We start from the raw sequence: 20,307 nt of genomic DNA, 5'->3' as shown, positions 1-20,307 counted from the left end.
AGTTTTAGAAAAATGTGACCGCGATTTGACTTCGCGAATGTGATCGCGAATTGACTTCATTTTGTTCGATGTCATCCTTACCGAAGCCAAAATGTGTCCAAACAACGGAGACTGCGTTTCTCTTTGATACAAGCTGCTCTTGTTGCCCAGTTGTCTGAGTGTTTAAGCTCTCCATGCTCGACATGTCGGCAGAATAATGTAACGTAACGGAGCGGGGTCACGTGACTCCACACGCGGTAGTGTTTTTAATGGGAACGTAATCGAAATAATCGACCTGGAAAAATTTTACTTGAGAATGTCTGCCATCTAACCTGGTGGTGGTGCCGGCAAGAGTAAGGAATAGGCACAGCAAGACCTGACACTGACCTGACCTGTTTTGAGAGAATCGTAAACGAGACTTTATGTTAAGATCCAATTTTAAGATAAAATAGACAGTTTATATTTAGAATATTTGGACCCCAAATGGATCAGAACTGTGTCAGAATAAAAACTTTGATGTGTCGGCTTCAGTACACGTGTATAAGCACCAGAAACGTGAGTTTTTTCAAAGCTCTTTCTGACGTGAACTTGGAAACTTGCGTGTGCCTAGAGAATGGGGTTTGTATTCTCCTTCATAAAAGGAAAAACGTTTTGCTTTACATGTAACATGTTTGGAGATAAAACCAACATATTCACAAACAGTTTTAATGATTAGAAACATGCAAGAGAGCTCATAGTGGAGCGTGAAGGCTCTGAGACACACCTTTAAAGCCATGCAACATTATTTGCTAGAAGGTGCAGAGAAAGGACTCAGAGCTAAAGAAACAATCTGAATCTGAGCACGAGTTCTGGTCTGAAGTGATACAAAGGGTGGTAGCAGTTGTTCAATTTCCAGACATAGCTCAGCTTTTTTTAATCCCAACAACAGGAATTTTATTGGAATTTTAGAATAAATTCCCCAGTTCAGTCCCTTCTTAATAGCACACATTGAGAAACTTGGGAATGCAGGAAAAAGACACCCTTCTTATCTTTCTCATGTGACCTGTGAAGAATTTATTCAGCTGAAGGCAGAAGGTTCTTGGTCACATCCTGAATGACATCAAGGTCACAAAATACTTTTCAATCAGTGTTGTTTCTAACCCTGATGTGGCACATCTGTTGCACATCTCTTTACAAAAGATGGAAAAATGTTTTTATAATTGCAGAGGCCAATGTTATGATAACACCAGCTTCATGTGTGGCTGCTATAAAGGTTTGCAGTCACAAACTGAAGAGAAAACCCTTTAGTTGAATGGGTCCTGTGTGCTGCCTATACGCTTAATTTGCTTGAGATCACCAACACAATGGAAGACCATCACTGCTGGTTTACAACCAAACAGCAGAATAGAGACCTTGAAAACACTCTCTGACATGCGGTGGTCTGCGCAGGCACAAGCCACCAAAGCGCTCTGTTTATATTATGCAAATATCCAAGAATCAATGAGAACAATAGCTGATGACACTAAACACCAAGTGACCACTCGTGATGAAGCCAGTCGACTAAACAAGATAATGGATAAACTGGAAATTGCTTTTCTGTGTAACTTGTGGAACACAACACTGCAGCCATTTTATAAGATGAACACAATCCCCCAGAGTGTTGATACTGACTTGTGTGTTGCTGTAGATTTGTTAAGATCACTGAGGGACTTTGTGGCAGAGCTCAGAAAACAATGTGACAGTTTTGAGGCAACGGCAAAGCAGATGTCTCCTACAGTGTCTGCGGTGTATAAAGCGGACTTACAACGACAGACAAAGCGCAAAATGACGTCAGGGCGAGATCTGTTTTCTTCAAGCGTTTTTATACAGGTGATTGACAGACTGGTGGCAGAGCTGGACCACCGATTGTGTTCATATTAGGGCTGTAGCTACCGAATATTTTAGTAATCGTGTATTCTACCGAAAATTTCATAGATTAATTGAGTAAACGGATAAAATGTATTTTTGCTTAATTAAAAAGCAATATTAAATATATAAGAGAAAATAAGATGGGTCTCTTAAAATGAACAAATAATTGGTTTCCTTTTTTTAGAAAAATGAACTTTTATTTTTTAAAATGCATAGTATGCAATGTATACAACAATATTTTCTATCACAAATAAACATTTAGATACCCATTGTTTCTCTGTCTGTACTTGTACTGTGAACAATGACAAAGTTGACTGAGAAGAATTAAGTACATTTCAGTGTCAAACATTCTGGGTTTTAAATGAACCCTTTTCTGAGATGCAAAAACAAAAACATTAATTACTTTCAAATTACTTTGTTAAAGTATCAAAACTAAGGCACACATTAAAACAAACAAACAAACAAACAAATAAATAATAATAATACTGCCTTTAAGTCATGCAACTTAACTTCAGAACTAAAAGATTTTAAATCTACAGCTCAGGCATAACATAAAACTTTACTGTCTTCTTGGAATGCTTTGTGGTATTTAAGGGTGCTTTCACACCTATAGTTCGGTTCATTTGGTCCAAAAAGCAAAAAATGATACATTGTAGCTTTTTAGCAGTTTTTGGTTCCTTTTCACACACTGATCGTTCTGTTCCGCACCAGTTGAAACGAATCAAAATGCAGTCATGTGATAACATCCACATCACTCATTGGCCACATGTCTTTGTATTTCCTAAACTGCTTCTCGATTAGTCAGAATAAACATGCGGGAAATTTCAACGAAACTCCGGAAGTAAACAAAAAGAGGAAAATACAGGAAAATACAGCATGCACCATGGAGAGACGACTGCACGCAATTATGTTTCGTGGTTGTAATCTACTACATCGGCTTGAAAATATCATTTTAATGCACTGCAAACGGCGAAGACGCATCGTAAGACACTTCAGGAGGCGGTGAGCATTACTTTTGCGAAACTGTGACATGCTCATCTTCTGAAAATGTTGCCAACAACCCACTACGGCAGCTGGTTTAGTCCAAAATGCGCAATACTTTTTGAAGTTAGGTCTATTCAATCTTGGATCGTGTTCTCACCAGAAACGAACCGTACCAGAGTTGGTTTGAAAGCGTACCGAGACCACCTCTTCAAGGAGGTCTCGGTAAGCTTGTTTGGTCCGCTTTTGGTGCGCACCAGAGTTCGATTGCTGCATTCTCACCTGCCCAAACGAACCGCACCAAATGTGCAATCGAACTCTGGTACGATTCAACCGAACTAAACAAGGCAGGTGTGAAAGCACCCTAAGTGACAAAAACATGGACAGGAACTTGGAACTAGAGACCATGCATGGTATTGCACAGAGTGCTTTAAGTATATATGTTAATCAGAATGTAACAGTCTCTTTCTCAACATGTGTGTGCTTTAAAAGTTTATAAAGGAGCATATGATTGCAATGAAGAAAGGTAAACATATCAACATGCTCAGAACTGAGGCTTGCCCTGAGCTTTGAAGCAATGTTTCCTTTGGACATTTTCTGTAGTTCTCTTTGCTCATTGACATTGTTATCGCGCCCTTCCGTTTTGTAGCCCGTGCTAGCAAGCACCCACAAAATCAAAAGATCCCTAACTTTGACGTAAGCAGGTTGTCTCTCTCCCTCTCTCTCTCTCACACACACACAAAATAATTGCACAAGAACGTGACGTGAGCTGTAAAATGAATTAAAAGAGGCTTCAAGGCAGAGGAATTTGCCTCGATTCACTTTTGTAATCGAGTTTCAGCCCTAGTTCATATTGAAGTTCAATGCAGAGAATCTGAGCTCTTCTTGAGTCAGGGACAGATTGTTGTTTAAAAAGCCAAAATGCTGGTTTACAATGTCATATGTTTCAATTTGAAATTGAAAAATACAGTTTTTCTCAGTCGCTTTGGAACGTTTCTGATCTGAGAAGTGACTGAGAAAAACTGTATTTTTCAGTTGCTCATCATAAGAACATTTCTCTTTGCTTTGATCAAATTGTGAATGCTTTGGTACATCATTTAATGGATTGTGTACAAGTGTCTGCTGTTTCCTACATTATCAGTTGTTGATCAAAATGTATTATACTGGTTTCACCTAAATGGTCTGAACCCCCAAAACATTTAGGCATCAGTTCACTGCACAAGTCACTGAGTGCAAAATGGTTAAACCAGTTGTCAAAATTTGTCAAGCTCTTCTTCTTCTTCTTCTTCTTCTTCTTCTTCTTCACAGTTCTATTAAACTTTTCTTGTAAATGTGTCTTGAACTGATGAATTGTGCAGATGAACCTTGACTGCCACTAATGAAGGGGTGTGTACACCTTCAGATCTACTAATAATCAACTAGTTCTCTTAAATAGGTCAAGGCTGAATCTCGTGAACCTTTAAATTGGTGTGTGTATGTAATAAGAGCAAAAACACAGATTTACAATTGTTGAAAATGGATGAACAATGAGGAAACGAACATGGTCGAGAACCAAGAATAAGGTGGCGAAGTGAAGCTTTCTTGAAGCAGTGAAGCTTTCAACCCAACTGTATCGGAAAAAGGTTCATTACTCAAAGCTTTTCAAATCAGAGCTCGATGAGGACCTCTGCTGGTGAAAGCGCTATCACAGAATGTTCCACAACCAAACAACGTATTAATTTTAGAAGCAAAAATTAATGGATTGACAAATTAAGGAAAGATTAATAAATAAATTAATCAAAATAGTAAATACATGACCAAAGCATGTTCAAATCAAATTTTATGTGTCACATACACATACATACAGGGTACGATATGCAGTGAAATGCTTTATGCCACTATCCGGTATAAGAATAAAAGTATAAAAAAGCAAAAAATAAAATGAGAATAAAATAAAAAAGTGTAAACTATATAAGAAAACTATATAAAAAAAACTATATAAAAATATGAAATATGTGAAGAATATGAAATAATGTATATACATAAATATACATAAATGTGTATGGTTTTTAAAGATTGTCCTTAAAGTGAGCAGGTGCAGTATGGTGTGTAAATAGTGTATAAAGTGGCACTGTCCATACAATAAGTCCAGAGTTAAAGTGTCCTTAGAATGCATATGCATGGTAACTCCAAACAAAAGTGTAATAAAGATAACTTTTTGTATGGTGAATGTGGACATTTTGACTGTTTTTAAAAAACAAAAATCAAACTCACGAATGTTGAAGGTACATAAGTGCAGACACACTTTTACATGATTATAAATCTGCCTTACAGACTACTAATGTTTTATTAACAATCAGCAGTCAGGTGTCCACCTGTTCCGCATGACTATATAGACACAGTCTTATTTGTAAGTGTAAACTCGTGAAATTTAATTTAATACTACAATACAACACACGGGGGCGCACCTCCGGGGGTCGCACTCAATTTTAAACCTTTGAATCAGATAAAGAAGCAGTCACGTGGGTGTGTTTGAAACGAAGCTTCGGACTTCATTGGTCACGTGATTTTGCCAGAACGAATCAACCTTAAATACAAAGCTTCAATGTAAACCGGTTAATTTTTTTTTACACCTGCCTCGGAGCTTCGGTTTCACTGATAACATCACTAGTAAGGAGGCAAAATAGAGGAAGAGGAAGAAGAGGCCAGAGACATAGACACATTTCAGATGAAATTAGAGCCACTATTGTGAACCATATTGTCAATCATGGCCTCACAATGGCTGAGGCAGGTCGGAGGGTACAGCAGAATTTGTTAGAGAGAACAGGTATGTAATCCACCAGTGTGGACTGTGCTGTTATAGTGTTTCTATACATTCTCTAACACAGTGGTCCCCCATCCCCCAGGCCGCGGACCGGTACCGGTCCGTGGACCAAATGGTACAGGGCCGCACAAATGGAACATTAAATGATTTCCATTTTATTTACTGTGGTGTATTTCTCTCGGGTTTGTGCGACTTTCCATGGACGAGAGGTTAACCGGGAGCTGAGAGACGTCACCTAAAGCCGCACCAATACCGCGCATGCGCAAAATATCATGATATCGGGCCGGGTTTAGGTGACGTCTGGAGCTGAGCGGCTGCAAGCGGCAGTGGCGTTGTAGCTTTGTTGGAGAGAAGGTGTGTATCGCTCTTCTCTCTGTTCACCGGTACTTTCTCATGTTTAACAGTGCTTGGTGTACGTGTACATTGTGTTTGCTCAAATTTAACCCACAAATTAGAAACAAGAAGAAACAAGCTCAGGGTTCTCATTGATTTAGCGTTGTAGTGAGGTAAAAGGGCATGTTTAAATACAATTAAATTAAAATGATTAATTTTAATTTAATTGTATAGCCACCAAAACCCCACCCCCACCCCCCACCGCGGTAAAATTATCAAACATTGACCGGTCCGCGGCGAAAAAAAGGTTGGGAACCACTGCTCTAACATAGCTAAGCATAAATGTATTGCATTAGTGCATTTTTTCCACACAGGACTGCACGATTACCTCATGGGGTGCAGAGGACCCCTTTTCACACCCCAACAAGAGGAGGCTATTTGCACCATGGTCTGAGCAAACAATGCCATTAGGTTAAGGGAAACACAAAAGGCTGTTGTAGAAGATAATAATGTATTTGAAAACATTCAGTCTGTTAGCATCTCAACTATCGATGTGGTGTTGAAGAGACACCATATGAGCATGAAACAGCTGAACTGTGTACCATCTCAAAGGAATGGTGACAGAGTGAAAGAGCGACGGTACCAGTATCTACAGGTAAAACATCTATGGGCTACTTTATCTAATTTACATAAACTTCTTATAGTGACATATATATAATACAGCATTGTGTGACCTATGTACATCTGCTATAGCTGTAGAAAAAAACATGCAATATGTGTACATTTGATATAACTGTATCTTGTGAAATGAAATGAACGTGCATAACTAATTGGGTATCTTCTGGGTTGTAGCGTATAATGTAATTGGAGTCAAGTGAACTTTATATATGTGGATGATGCTGGCTTCAATCTGAGCAAAAGCAGAAGACGTGGTCCAAATGTCATCGGCCACAGAGCTACTGTTGATTTGCCAGGCCAGCGGGGAGGAAATATCACTATGTGTGCTGCTATGTCAGAGCAGGGTGTGCTATCTCATATTCCCCTTATAGGCCCATACAACACACAGCATCTCCTCACCTTCTTAGAGACCCTCTATAGGGCTCTCATCCCTGATGATGAGGGGGTCCATTTCCAGATGATTTACCAAAGTATGTGATACTTTGGGATAATGTGAGATTCCATCACTTAAACACCATCAGGCAATGGTTTCTGACCTATAACAGGATGCTGATGCAATTTCTCTCACCCGATTCCCCATTCCTCAACCCAAGTGAAGAGTTCTATTCAGCATGGAGGTGGAAGGTCTATGATTGCCAGCCACATACTCAGATGACCCTGCTGGCTGCCATGGATGCAGCATGTGAGGACATCACAGCAGAGGCCTGCAGATGCTGGATAAGACATTCCAGAAGATTTTTTCCACACTGTATTGCAAGAAATGATACCTGTTGTGATGTGGATGAAAATCTGTGGCCCGACAGACTGGGACGTCAGGGGGTAGAGACAGATGGCACTGTATAGTGCGGCGTGCAAAGTTCTGCCTAAAAACTGTCTCCTATTTTTACCTTTTGTAATTTTAATTTGTGTCTTTTTATTTTCTATCACAATGACATTATATTGTAATTTTTTGTCAGTCCACTAGTAAAGAAAAATAAAAAAGTGTGAATCCCGTATAGTCTCTTACAATCAATATCCCACATACAGTAATGTGTAAATTTGTGCTGACACCACAGCAAGAACATTTATGAGGATAATAAAACAACGTCCGTAAGCATCTGTATTTCCAAACATGGACATCGCTCTCTGCTTATTTCTCACGCTACCTATAACAAATGCAGCGGTGAAAGGTCATTGTCAAAACTGGCTTTGGGGAAAAACTTGCTGTGTTCTGTTATGGGCCAGGAGCGTCTCTGTCATCTAGCTTTAATGTCTCTGGAGAGCAACAATCCCCAGAACTGGATTTTACCAACATCAACAAAGACTCTGCAGTAAGAAAAACGAGGCAGAAAACTTTTTAAAGGTAGACAATTAAAATGTATTCGTACATTAGCTCAATTTTAAATTATAGAGATAGATAGATAGATAGATAGATAGATAGATAGATAGATAGATAGATAGATAGATAGATAATTCTGCACAATAAGATCATGAACAGACTGAAGCAGTGCTGGTGTGAACCTGTGAGGTTCTGATACTGTGGTGAGAACTGAGTTCACTTCATATTACCCTAATACACTAATACCTTATTACCCTATTACCCCACTAACATACTACAGAGGGTGAAAAGCAGCACCCAGAGCAGCAGTATTCTCACATTCTCACTATTCTTGGAACAGGAAATGAGAAAAACCTGATGATCTGCTGCTTCCGCTGAGATTCTGCAGAATGAAGCAGATGCACACTGCGCTGTCCCATAATGCAACGGGGCACAGAAGAGCTGTGAGAATAAACCATAGAGGAAGAAGGGCGGTGACTCTGTTTAAGTGCTGTGGAGATAAACATTGTTACTTCTGCTTCATCTCTAATTGTTTAACTACACCTGAATAAACTCATAACCTGATGAAGGTTTAAACATAAAAAAAGGTTTGTCGGTTATTACGATGTCAAAAGTTGTTGTATCTTGAAATACCAACCAGCAAACACACAGAAGTCTTTCTTGATGGCCGCTTTATATGAGAATACATCACATCACAGCAGCCAAACTTACACACGTTATGTGTCTAACAGTAGTGAGCGCCGATAGCTCTTCTTCTCAGGCTTTTAACAGTTTAACAAGACATTACGTTACTGCCACCTGCTGGACAGACATAAATAGATCTCACTATACCACAAAAGTCATATGAAAATAACAACATGGCGGCTGCGGTTTGTCCGGATTGTGTTCATAATAAACGCATATATACTGATCAGTGGCCGAGCAGCACGTACTGAATCACTCACAATAAACACGGAATTACGCACAATAGATACTGAATCACTCGCAATAGATACTGAATCACTCGCAATCGATACTGAATCACTCGCAATAGATACTGAATCACTCCCAATAGATTCTAAAACAGTCGTCGGCAGTGAGAGACACAGTTAAAGCAGAAGCGAAACAAATGCAGATTCTAGATTTCTTAAACAGCAAAAAATAAAAATCTAAGCGCTAATATTGATCATTATAAGCAGTTAAACACAAAGAGCAGAAGTAAAGATAAAGTAGATAGTGTGTGTGTGTGTGTGTGTGTGTGTGTGTGTGTGTGTGTGTGTGTGTGTGTGTGTGTGTGTGTGTGTGTGTGTGTGTTTCAGGCCCCGACTTCACCAGACCGTTATAAACCCCACCCTGTTCCAGATCCGCTATAACACACCGACACCGAGCTGATCGTTCACCATTAAAATAATCACACTTGACTTACATTACAGCTCTGTATCAACACATTCCAGTGTGTAAACCTCAATCTGCAGTGTATAATACTGGAATATCTGTAATCTACTCACCAGGAGAAGCGCTTTACTTTTCTCTCGCCTTTGTCTCGATTAAACTACAGAAAAACACACCCTGTTCTCTACTTTCGCTTTCGTATATCCGGTGACGTCATCACTAAGCGTGTGTGTGTGTGTGTGTGTGTGTGTGTGTGTGTGTGTGTGTGTGTGTGTGTGTGTGTGAGAGAGAGAGAGAGAGAGAGAGAGAGAGAAAGAGAGAGAGAGAGATTTTTTTTTTAGACTTTTAAAGGAAACTTTATTTACAGATTAAAAAAAGGTCACACTGATCTGGACATCGCGTTTTGTTATACTAACAAACGGGGACGCAATAGGTTTGATCCGGATGAATGACCTGAACCAGTGCTTCAGCCAACCGGTTTGCTAGGACTTTAGAAAGCAGTTTATAATCACTACACAAGCAGTTTATAATCACTACACAAGAGTGAGACAGGGCGCCAGTTTTTTATGTCTGTTAAATCAACTTTCTTAGGAAGAAGGGTGATCACAGCCCTCAAACAACTAACTGGCAGTGAACCTAGACAGGCTTTCATTGAGCACTAAGCGCACATCCTCGCCCACCACATCCCACAATGACCTATAAAAGTCGACAGGGAGTCCATCAATGCCAGGACCGGCGACTGATAAGCAGAAAATGAGCCACAGCGAGCGAAGAAATTGTAAATAAAGCTGGACTGAAAATATTATATTAATAGTTCAACTTCAAGTTTGATTAGAGTCAGAATAACTTGTTACTTTTTCATATTTCTGCAGGTTTTATATTTCAAACAATGTTACTGTAGTGTATCAGGTTTGTTTTTTATATTACAGATGTATCTCAGTCTACCTCAGTTTTATTTATGTTTACAAAACACTGCACATATTTTACACACTTTATTCACCAGAAGGTGAACAGCGTGAACTTCCTAGCACTAAACTAGCACTAAATTCTCAGGTTTCTCTATGTTTATATTTAACACTTTGCACTATTTTATTACACTTTATTAAGCATTTCTTACATTTTCTTTCATTTTGTTCCTTAAATGTTAAGAGATAATTGTTAAGTGTTCATTGTGACTTTTATGTTTACATTTTATTTATTTGAGTTTTCCTGGTTGTTAACATTTCTGTCTTAATAACTAAGGGGATTATGATCAGAGGAAGGTTAAGTTTAAAATAAAAAAAAATGTTTAAATGTAATATATTTTTCTCCTGGTCCTTATTTTAAATGGGTCATAAAAAATATCAATAATTATCGATATCGACCGATATGAAACACTGATATCGTAATACAGTTTTCAGCCATATCGCCCAGCCCTAGTGAAAAGCAGCACCCCAGAGCAGCAGTATTCTCACACTCTCACAGATGCACACTGCGCTGTCCCATAATGCAACAGGGCACAGAAGAGCTGTGAGACTAAACCATAGAGGAAGAAGGATAGTTTCAATTACCTGTCAAGATCATCTCTGAATAGAGAAAAGATAGGTTTAGAGCCAGCAAATTTTTGTTTATGTATGTTAAATTTAGCCAGTAGGAAACACAAATCAATTATGTAATATTTCCCTATATTCTCTTTAGAATAGTTGAACAGATTCAGTGGCTACTGCAAGTGATTCAGTGGCTACTGCGGGTGATTCACTGACTACTGAGAGTGATTCGGTATCTACTGCGAGTGATTCAGTGTCTATTGTGAGTGATTCCGTACGTGCTGCTCGGCCACTGATCAGTATATATGTGTTTATTATCTACACATTCCGGACAAACCGCAGCCCCATGTTGTTATTTTCTGACTTCTTCTTCTTCTTCTTCTTCTTCTTCTACCGCTTATCCCGGGCGGGGTCGCGGGGGCAGCAGTCTAAGCAGGGATACAAATTAGGAGTGCTGAGTCAAATTGACCTTGTCTGTTTTGACTGCTTATAAAAAAATGAAGTATATGATAGCCTTTTTTTTTTTTTACCTTTTCTTTACCTTCGGTATAATAAACCTTATTTATTTACAAAAATGGCTCATTTTTTAGTAAAAAAAACAAACAAACAGAAATTTTGAATTATTTTCACTATAGAGGCACAAAAGTTGATGCACAATTAGAGGCTGATATATTTCAAGGGCAGGAGATTGTTTTGAAACCATTTTTAAAGTCAGCAAATAATAAAACCTGTTTTTTTCCAGGTCAAATTGACTTGAATGCTTATAAATAAAAAAAATCCACAATTATTACCATTCTGTTTGTAATAACTATTTTGCCCACCTGATTTCATCTGATCAACCAACAACAGACTACACACACACACACACACACACACACACACACACACACACACACACACACACACACACACACACACACACTCTCAAAAACATGCCATAATTTCATGTGATAAAACTTCGTTTACCTCCTTATGTTTTTTTATTATATTTCATTTATGAATGATAAATGTTATGAAATTTTGCCATGCATTGCGTAAAATAAGCAAAAATTATTAAATATTATTTTGGATAACCACTGACTGATAAATGTCAAACATTACTCAGCATATCTCCAGGCCAAAGCTGACTGATGCAACTAAATTCATACAGTAAATAAGAGAGGAAACAAATATGATTTGAATATGAAAACACAACGTGTGTGTGTGTGTGTGTGTGTGTGTAAAGATTGTTGGTAGAAGAGAAAGAGAGGAGAAGATATTGTCCCCAGCTGGACAAATGCATATACTGTAACTGTGAAATGCATATACTGTAAGTGTGAAATATTTAAAAATGATTATTTTTTTGGAGGCCCAATGAGTTGCAATGCCCAATGCTTGTGTGTGTCTGTGTGTGTCTGTGTGTGAGTGTGTGTGTGTAAAGCTTGTTGGTAGATCAGATTTTGCCCCCAGCTGGACAAATGCATCTAACAAGTGTGAAATATTTACAAATGAGTAGCTTTTGTTTTTTCTGGAGGCCTAATGAATTGCTATGCCCAGTGCTTGTGTGTGTGTGTGTGTGTGTGTGTGTGTGTGTGTGTGTGTGTGTGTGTGTGTTGTTGTGAAAAATCTTAGTAGAAATAATTAAATTATTATTCCTTACAATACTATAACCAAAGTAAAGTATTAAGCCTTGCAAAATATTACAATTGATGTCAAAAGACATATGTAGGGATGTTGTAGGCCAAAGATGTTTATTGTAATCATAAACTTAGTAAAAGTAACCAGATTCTGTGCTGTCAGGCCTGGTCAGTCTGAGCTCTTTGATCAACAGTGTGTGAGGAAGTTAAAATCAATAGTTCAGCTGAAACAGGCCTCATGAAGGGAGTATGGCGAGACCGCTGAATCAGGCGACCAGCTGGATGGACCTGCTGAATCTGAGTTTGAGGGTCTAAGGGAAAAGGAGAACCTGACCTTTAGTGGAAACAGAGAAACCAAGGCTTAAAATATGCATGTGAGCGCAAGCCCAGTCTGGAAAGTGACAGACTGAGATCATAACAATGTTCAGCTCATAGGTTTAGTAAGCTTAAGGAGTCAACATGGACAGTAACATTATATACAAAGCAACATTATAACAGCAAGGGCTTAGCAAAAACAGTAATACAACATAACCAATATAATCAAGAACTTTTATCATAATTCAAACTTATAAAGCTAACATATAATCAATCAATTATATAATCAGTAGAAATCATATATAATAGTAAGAAATGAAATGAGGAAACCTGCTCATTGTAGCTGTAAAAAAGGATTAATCCTCCACTTTGACCAGGAAGTAAGGGTATATATTGAGGAGATTTTCTGAGGGTGGGGTGCGTGTGCGTGTGTGTGCGTGCACGTGTGTGTGCGTGTGCGGGTGTGTGCGTGTGCGGGTGTGTGCGTGTGCGGGTGTGTCAAATTCTTCTGGCCAGATGAAGGCGGCAGCCCCGCGCGCGCATGTGTGTGCGTGTTTGTGTGTGTGTGTGTAAAAACTTTACTTTGCAAGAACGTCTTGAGAGTTTTGTTTTTGATTGCATGAAGATGCTCTTTTTGGGTTTTTCATTTGTTACTTTCAACTTGGCAATTTCTCTTAGAGAATTGTTGGCTGATTGACCACAATAAAGAAGTTTGCTCATTCTCATACAAGTCTGAGGAGTTTTCTCAAGCCTCTTTTCCACCGGAAAGAACCGAGTGCTGGTTCAGAGCTAGCGCTAGTGCTGGTTCAAAGTTGGTTCCACTGGCGAACCTTCTAAGAACCGGTTTGCCTTTCCACCGGCTAGAGAACCATCACAGCGCCGAGTGTGACGTCACTGTATACGTGTCACGTGTCAAAGCAACGTTAGCGCAGCAGCGGCAAACACAAACACAACAACAATGGCGGATGTTGCTTTACTGTTAATGCTCATGGCTTTGCGAACATACACTCGGTGAATAAAACGTGTACGTGCAGCTCCGGGTAATCTGTATAAACGGAGGTTGTAATCGATAAAGTACATAACGTAGCCCCCAGCTCCCGCCCCAAGCGGTTCTTAAGTCTAGACCAGCAACGTTTTGGTGCTACTTAAGAACCACTTTTCCTGGCTCGGAGCCGGTGCTTTGGCGGTCGAAACAGAAAGAACTGGTTCTAAATTAGGCTCTGGCTCCGAACCAGCACTCGAACTGCCTCGGTGGAAAAGGGGCATCAGTGTTTTGTTTGTAGTAATTATAAAGTTATCAGTTAAGTCTAAAACAGTCTTCATTGACCAAAAGTCTAAGTGTGGAGATCACCCTGCGATGTGTCCACTTGGAGGCGGCTCTAAGTTCTGACAGTGTGTAGCATCATTTCGGTAGATCATATTTTGCCCTCTGCTAGGCAAAGGTATATCAAAAGTGTGAAATATTTACAAATGTTTGGCTTTTTATTCTTTTCTGGAGGCCTAATGAAATGCAATGCCCAATTTGTGTGTTTGTGTGTGTGCATGTGTGTGTGTGTGTGTGGGGGGGGGGGGTGTCCGCAGAGGTCCAGGATGATGGCTGTGATTTGATGACAGTCAGCGGCATCGACATCGTCCTCAACCACAAGCTCCAGGAAACCAGTTACGACAAGAAGTTTTACATGGTCTACATCAAGGACTACATGAAGGCGGTGAAGGCCAAACTGCAGGAAACGTGTCCTGAACGAGTAGAGCCCTTCGTGGCTATTGCTCCAGCTGAGGTCAAGAAAACCATTGGCAACATCAAGAATTTCCAGTATTTTACAGGTGACTCAATGAACCTGGATGGCTCCATCGGTCTGCTCGACTTCTGTGAGGATGGACTGACACCGTACATGCTTTTCTTCAAAGACAGTCTTGAGTTGGGGAAATGCTAAACTACCCCGTTCATGTCCCTGGCTGCTTCTCATCAGTGGCTGGCCGTGAAAGCTTTTGGATCAGATCACTCATTCCACATGACTCCATCAGGATTAGGACCAATGGCCACTGCTTAGATTCCTATAATCAGTGTCCATGCAGAAATCCTCCACACCCCAGCCCCTCCACACCCCAGCTCAGGTGGGGGTGAACAGTACAATAGTGAGCTGGATCACATCAGAGCTTTGCATTGTCAGGGCAAGAAGATATAAATGATGCAGCTCACTTTAGGGTAGTGTTAATTTCGTCAGACGAGACGAGATGAAATATGTTCGTTAACAACCTTTTTTTTTTCATGACTAAGACGAGACGATGACAAGACTGCACCATTGTCCAAAAACGCTGACTAAGACTAAATTAACATGCATTATTGTTGATGAAAAAAAAGACGAGACGAAAATGTCGAAAAGATAAAATCCCTCTTCATTTTCGTCTACAATTGTCTCTGCTTTTTCATCAGCTGTTACGCCTTTAAAATATTCAGTACGAGTTCACAGCTTTGCGCTGTTTAGTGTGTTCGTAGAAAGAATCCTAGAAAGTCCTGAGCGCAAGTCCACCGTCTAGGCGGCTTTTTGTGTTAAATGATATTTCCTGTCGCTGCGCAGACGCTTTTATTGTACATGACCGCTTATGTCCCGATGACCGGTCTCCGCATTACGATTAAAAGCGGTATCAATAAAGTAAAAAATGTGATGTGCAGTCAAGTTCGAGTGTATGTACTGTTTAAACGAGTGTTCTCAACTTCTCACTGATACTTTTGTGATTCGCGGACTGTAAATAGGTTGTATTTTAGGCCCACAGTAAAGTAGGCCTATTCTTTTCAGTTTTTCTGAGTATATTTATTTTATTTCTGATTTGAACAGAAACATAAGACACAAGGCAACTAAAACAGTTTTAAAAACCTTTGTAACTTAAGTTGTCAGTCGGAGTCTGTTTGGCCCTAGCTTTTGAATTGTGTTGGTTAAAACCACTTATCAGGTCGCCGTCGTGAGAACGAGCCACCACCGCTAGGAGGCGAGACTGCATCAACTTCATTGTAACTTCATTGTAACTTTTAAGCATTAAATCCTCTAAATACACGGTTAAATTATATACTGTTTGAAAGCTTAGACTCTCAGGGTTTTATTAAGCGCACACACAAAGCATAATATGATTTATAGCAGTCATAGTAATTGAACCATTTGATAGCCAACCGAAAGTAGGTGGCGCTAGTTCGATCTGTTTACTCAACTTTAAACGCTGGTCTTTAAATTTCCCTTTCTTCACATTGTCACTAATGTTAATGTATTTTCCAAAACAATGCTTGTAAAAATCTCCAAGAGTCCAAGGAACTGGAATATGTAAGCCTTTTAATCCAAAACGCTTTGCTCGCCTCACAAGAATTAAGTCTTTGACCGGAAACTGAATACACGGGTTCACTACCGCCATTTGTTTGACTCCTACTTCTCATTGGAGGCTTACAAAACTTTCAAAACGCGTCAGATTTGTAGTCGAGGCTCTAACGAATCAAACAAGCCCTCTCATGAGCCAACCAGTGGCTGTGGTGCAGAGATAGGCAGCTAAGAAGCCAATGAGGTCTCTCCATGCTATGTGGGTGACCCTCCCTTTGACTGACAATTGCTCCCTCCAGTAGCGATTTGATGTTTCGCGAGCATCATAGCTCTTTAGCCAATAAGGAGACGATTCCAACGAGATGCAACATGATACATCTGGTCAGTTCGGGCTGTGCAATGAGAATGCGCATATTAATTTTTTTCAACTTTATTGCGCAATTCTCAAACTTTTCACACTCTCACGCCTCAGGGTGTCAGTTTACAGGCACTTTTTCACAACAGACTTCTAGGCAGAGGGGTTCTCTTTATTCTAGGACTTTTGAACCAAGGTGGGTATGTCATCTAGGCAAAAATCATGAAAATGGGGGGGGGGGGGGACAGTTAAGAGGCTAAGATACCTTGAGTCGACTAAAACTAGACTAAAATGACGAGACTTTTAGTCGACTAAAACTTGACTAACAAAAAAAGATATTTGAATGACTAAATATGACTAAAACTAACGAGGACATTTGGCACAAGACTAAGACTAAGAGTAAATTAAAAATAGGTGACGAAATTAACATAACTTTTGACTGCCTGGGAATTGGTTTTGCTGTGCGCATGTCGGCGCTCAGACGGCAGTTGTACAGGTATTATTTGCCCCCCTTTCCTGCCCATATTGTCTGAATCATCCGAGGAAGCGCAAGCGAGCCGACACATCATCGTACAGTTTCTGTCACGCAACGTCAGAGATAAAATCTGGAGAATGCCAGAACCTCTGCCATTCTCAAAGAAAAGAAGATCCGAATTTTTGAAGACTTAACCCAAGTCACCAAAGATGCCAGGACCAAACTTTGGCCACTTGTCCAACGAGTGCGAAAAGAAGGGAAAGGTGTCAGAAGCCCCTTCGCTTATATTGACAGTAAAAGGATTTCTGCAAGTGATCAGATAGGCTGACAGATGCAGTGGCATCTTCACCGGTATTTCGGCACACCAGTTGACCGCTGGTACTTACAGGTGCTATCGGCCGATCATGGGCTCGTTCTGAAGAAGTTTGAGAGGAACGAAAGTGTGAATAAACAGACAAAAATATAAAAAGAAAGATAAGCGAGAAAGACTTGTACTCATGCCCTTGCAACTGTTCTTTTGTGTTGCAGAGTCAGGAAAGTTGAAAAACTGTGATTTCTTTAACATGCTAGATCAAAAACTCTCATATGCATTAGGTAAATATCCTTCTGCCTTCCTGATTTTAATATAACAATGAATAATATGTTAGATAGGTACCTCCAAGGAAAGCAGTTTCTCCAAATTCAAATCCTCTAGCATTTATGGATAGATCTGACTTAGTTGACATCTGGAGAGAAATGTATCCAGATGTGATCCAATACACCTGGAGTAATAAAGACTGTTCAAGACGATCAAGAGTTGATTATTGGTTGATTTCTAAAACATTAAGTATTAATTATATCTCTGTTAATATTAGCAACAGCCCACTGACTGACCACAAAGCTATTTATTTCTTAGTTAATTTATTACAAACTATAGCAATTCCTACCTCCAAAACGTTGGCAGGGGTGTCAAACTCAAATACACAGTGGGCCAAAATTTAAAATTTAAACAAAGCCACGGGCCAACGTTGAACCAATGAACCTTTAAATATGGAACCAAACAAGTTTTTCTTTAATATTGAATATGGAACAAGCAACGCTTATATAACTTAATAGTGCAGACATGCAAAATCGAACCTCAAAATATAAAAAAAACATATCAATGGCATATTAAATTAAATTTAAATAAAAATTGTATGCCTCTTTTCTATTTGCAGCCTTCTGAGGTAAATATCAAAATAAACTTTTTTCCACAGGCTAATAAATTTGAAAATAAAATAACAACAATGAATGAATCGACCATTCAGGCCTTTGAGTAGCAAGAAAAAGTGCATAAAGAAAATGTTAATTATTGCCCAGTTTGCAACACACTGATCTAATCTGATGTGCCTAAGCCAGATATCTGGCATCTTTTCTTGGATGCTAGTTCATCAATGTCTGGGCTCAGGCTCTGAGCTGTGGAAACCCTCAGTATCGAACGAAGGTGTTCATCAGTCAGACGACTCCTGTGAGATGTTTTTGTCATCTTCATCAAGGAGAAAAGTTGCTCACATAGATAAGTGCTGCGAACAGGGAGAGCAATTGAGCAGCTTGGGTGCTGAGGCATTGTGTCAGGGATGAACTGTGGAAACTGTGCGGCGCCAACAGCATCATACTTTGACTTCAACGTGTCATTACACTGGAGTTCAATCAGCTCCATTTGGAGGTGGTTTGGTGCGTTTTCCACATCAACTGCGAAGGGATTACTAAGCAGTTGAAATCTACATTTCTGGACATCAAAGTCGGCAAATCACTGGCTAAACTCAGTGCCGAGTACACTGAGTTTTTCAGCAAACTGTGCGCACACTGCAGTAGAGATCTGTGTTTTTATGGTTTGGCAGCAGAGAAAATAGTTAAGGTTTCCTTGCAGCATCTGTTTCTCCCACAGGCACAATTTAGATTTAAAAGCTCTCACTGCTGCATACATGTCTGTGATGATGCGTCCCCGCCCCTGCAGCTGCAGGTTCAGCACATCGAGATGGCTTGAGATGTCACACAGAAAGGCCAGCTCACACAGAAACTTTTGCTCCCGGAGCTCTGCTGTGTCCTTCCCTTTGCTTTGCAGAAACTGACATATTTCCTCACGCAGCTCGAAAAATCTGTTCAGTACTTTTCCGCGGCTTAACCATCTAACCTCTGCGTGATACGGCACGTCTGCATATTCAGAACCACACTCGTTTAGAAAAGACTTAAACTGGTGGTGATTTAGACCTTTGGCTCTTAAAAAGTTAACAACTTGTGTTACTGTGGTCATAACGTGTTCCATCTTAAGGGCTTTACCACACAGTGATTCTTGATGTATGATGCAGTGATAAACAGATAGCTCACCTGCACAATTCTCTTCCCGCATCTTTTCCCGAATCCTGCCCACCAGTACATTCTTTTTACCTCTTATCGCTGGCGCACCATCTGTGGTTAATCCCACAAGTTTATCCCATGGCAGCTTCATTTCAGTTACACATTTGCAAACCTCCTCAAAGATTTCCTTCCCTGTGGTTGTGCCATGCATGGATTTAAATCCCAAAAGCTCCTCCGTAACACACAGATTTGAGTCCACTCCACGGATGAACACTGACAGCTGCGCAGTATCAGACGTGTCGGTGCTCTCGTCCACAACAAGTGAGAAAGAAACTAAACCTTTTCCCTTTTCCATCAGCTGGTCATGAAGATTGGTGGCAAGTTCACATGTGCGCTCAGCTACTATGTTCCTGCTCAGGCTCAGGTTTGAAAAGGCTTGTTTTTTCTCAGGGCACACTTGGTCACAAACTTTCATCATGCACTTTTTTATAAACTCTCCCTCATTAAAAGGCCGGGCTGATTTTGTGATTTCTCCTGCCACAATATAACTAGCCTTTACAGCAGCCTCACATTGTGATGTGGCTTTTTTGAATACATTGTGTTGTGAAACCAAACTTCTTTTCATCTCCTCTGCTTTCTGGCTCCTTTGAGTCATGTCCAGGTTCTTATACTTGTTCTGGTGTTTCGTTTCATTGTGTCGTCTAATGTTGTACTCCTTAGTTACAGACACGTTGCCTCCACAAACAAGACAAACAGGTCTGTCTTTTACATATGTAAACAGATATTCTGCCTCCCACCTGTCCAGAAAAGTTCTGTTTTCTTTTTTTCCATTTTTGGGAATGGGTAACACGGTGACAGTTATATAGTATATGGTCGCGGCGTGGTCTGGGAGAGAGACACACGGGGAGGCGGGGTGAGCGGGGGCTTTCCTGCACGGATCGCTACCGAGTTGAGCACGTAATGAAAGGCGCGGAGGCGGTGCTAAGTTGGCGGGTTGAGCAGTCGTGTTTTCCGAGGCTTGTGATAGTTGTTCCCAAAAGTTTGACTAA

The 20,307-nt window shown here is 40.1% G+C and overlaps 2 protein-coding genes across 17 annotated transcripts in view; both read left to right on the top strand.

The window, feature by feature from the left end:
* LOC113637378 (interaptin-like) overlaps window positions 1-20,307 on the top strand; it is a 482,239-nt gene that overhangs the window by 341,629 nt on the left and 120,303 nt on the right. The gene's annotated exons all lie outside the window — the stretch shown is intronic.
* Window positions 5,594-14,741, top strand: LOC125145514 (translationally-controlled tumor protein homolog). Its single transcript, XM_047818640.1, has 5 exons — window positions 5,594-5,625; window positions 5,733-5,743; window positions 7,033-7,131; window positions 11,549-11,582; window positions 14,369-14,741. Exons 1-5 carry the CDS (start codon window positions 5,594-5,596, stop codon window positions 14,739-14,741), a joined length of 549 nt encoding a protein of 182 aa, XP_047674596.1.

The sequence above is a fragment of the Tachysurus fulvidraco genome, chromosome 9, assembly GCF_022655615.1.
Source record: "Tachysurus fulvidraco isolate hzauxx_2018 chromosome 9, HZAU_PFXX_2.0, whole genome shotgun sequence".
In the NCBI taxonomy this organism is placed as follows: Eukaryota; Metazoa; Chordata; class Actinopteri; order Siluriformes; family Bagridae; genus Tachysurus; species Tachysurus fulvidraco.
Note: the sequence above shows the minus strand (reverse complement) of the source record. Positions and strands in the feature narration are given on the sequence as shown.

Excerpts from the sequence above, each read along its gene's own strand:
- LOC125145514 (XM_047818640.1), top strand. The coding sequence starts at position 5,594 with ATGGCCTCACAATGGCTGAGGCAGGTCGGAGG. Across the intron at positions 7,132-11,548 it reads TTTCCAGATGATTTACCAAA|TTTCAAGGGCAGGAGATTGT; the intron begins GTATGTGATACT and ends GAGGCTGATATA. Across the intron at positions 11,583-14,368 it reads GATTGTTTTGAAACCATTTT|GGGGGGGGGGGTGTCCGCAG; the intron begins TAAAGTCAGCAA and ends TGTGTGTGTGTG.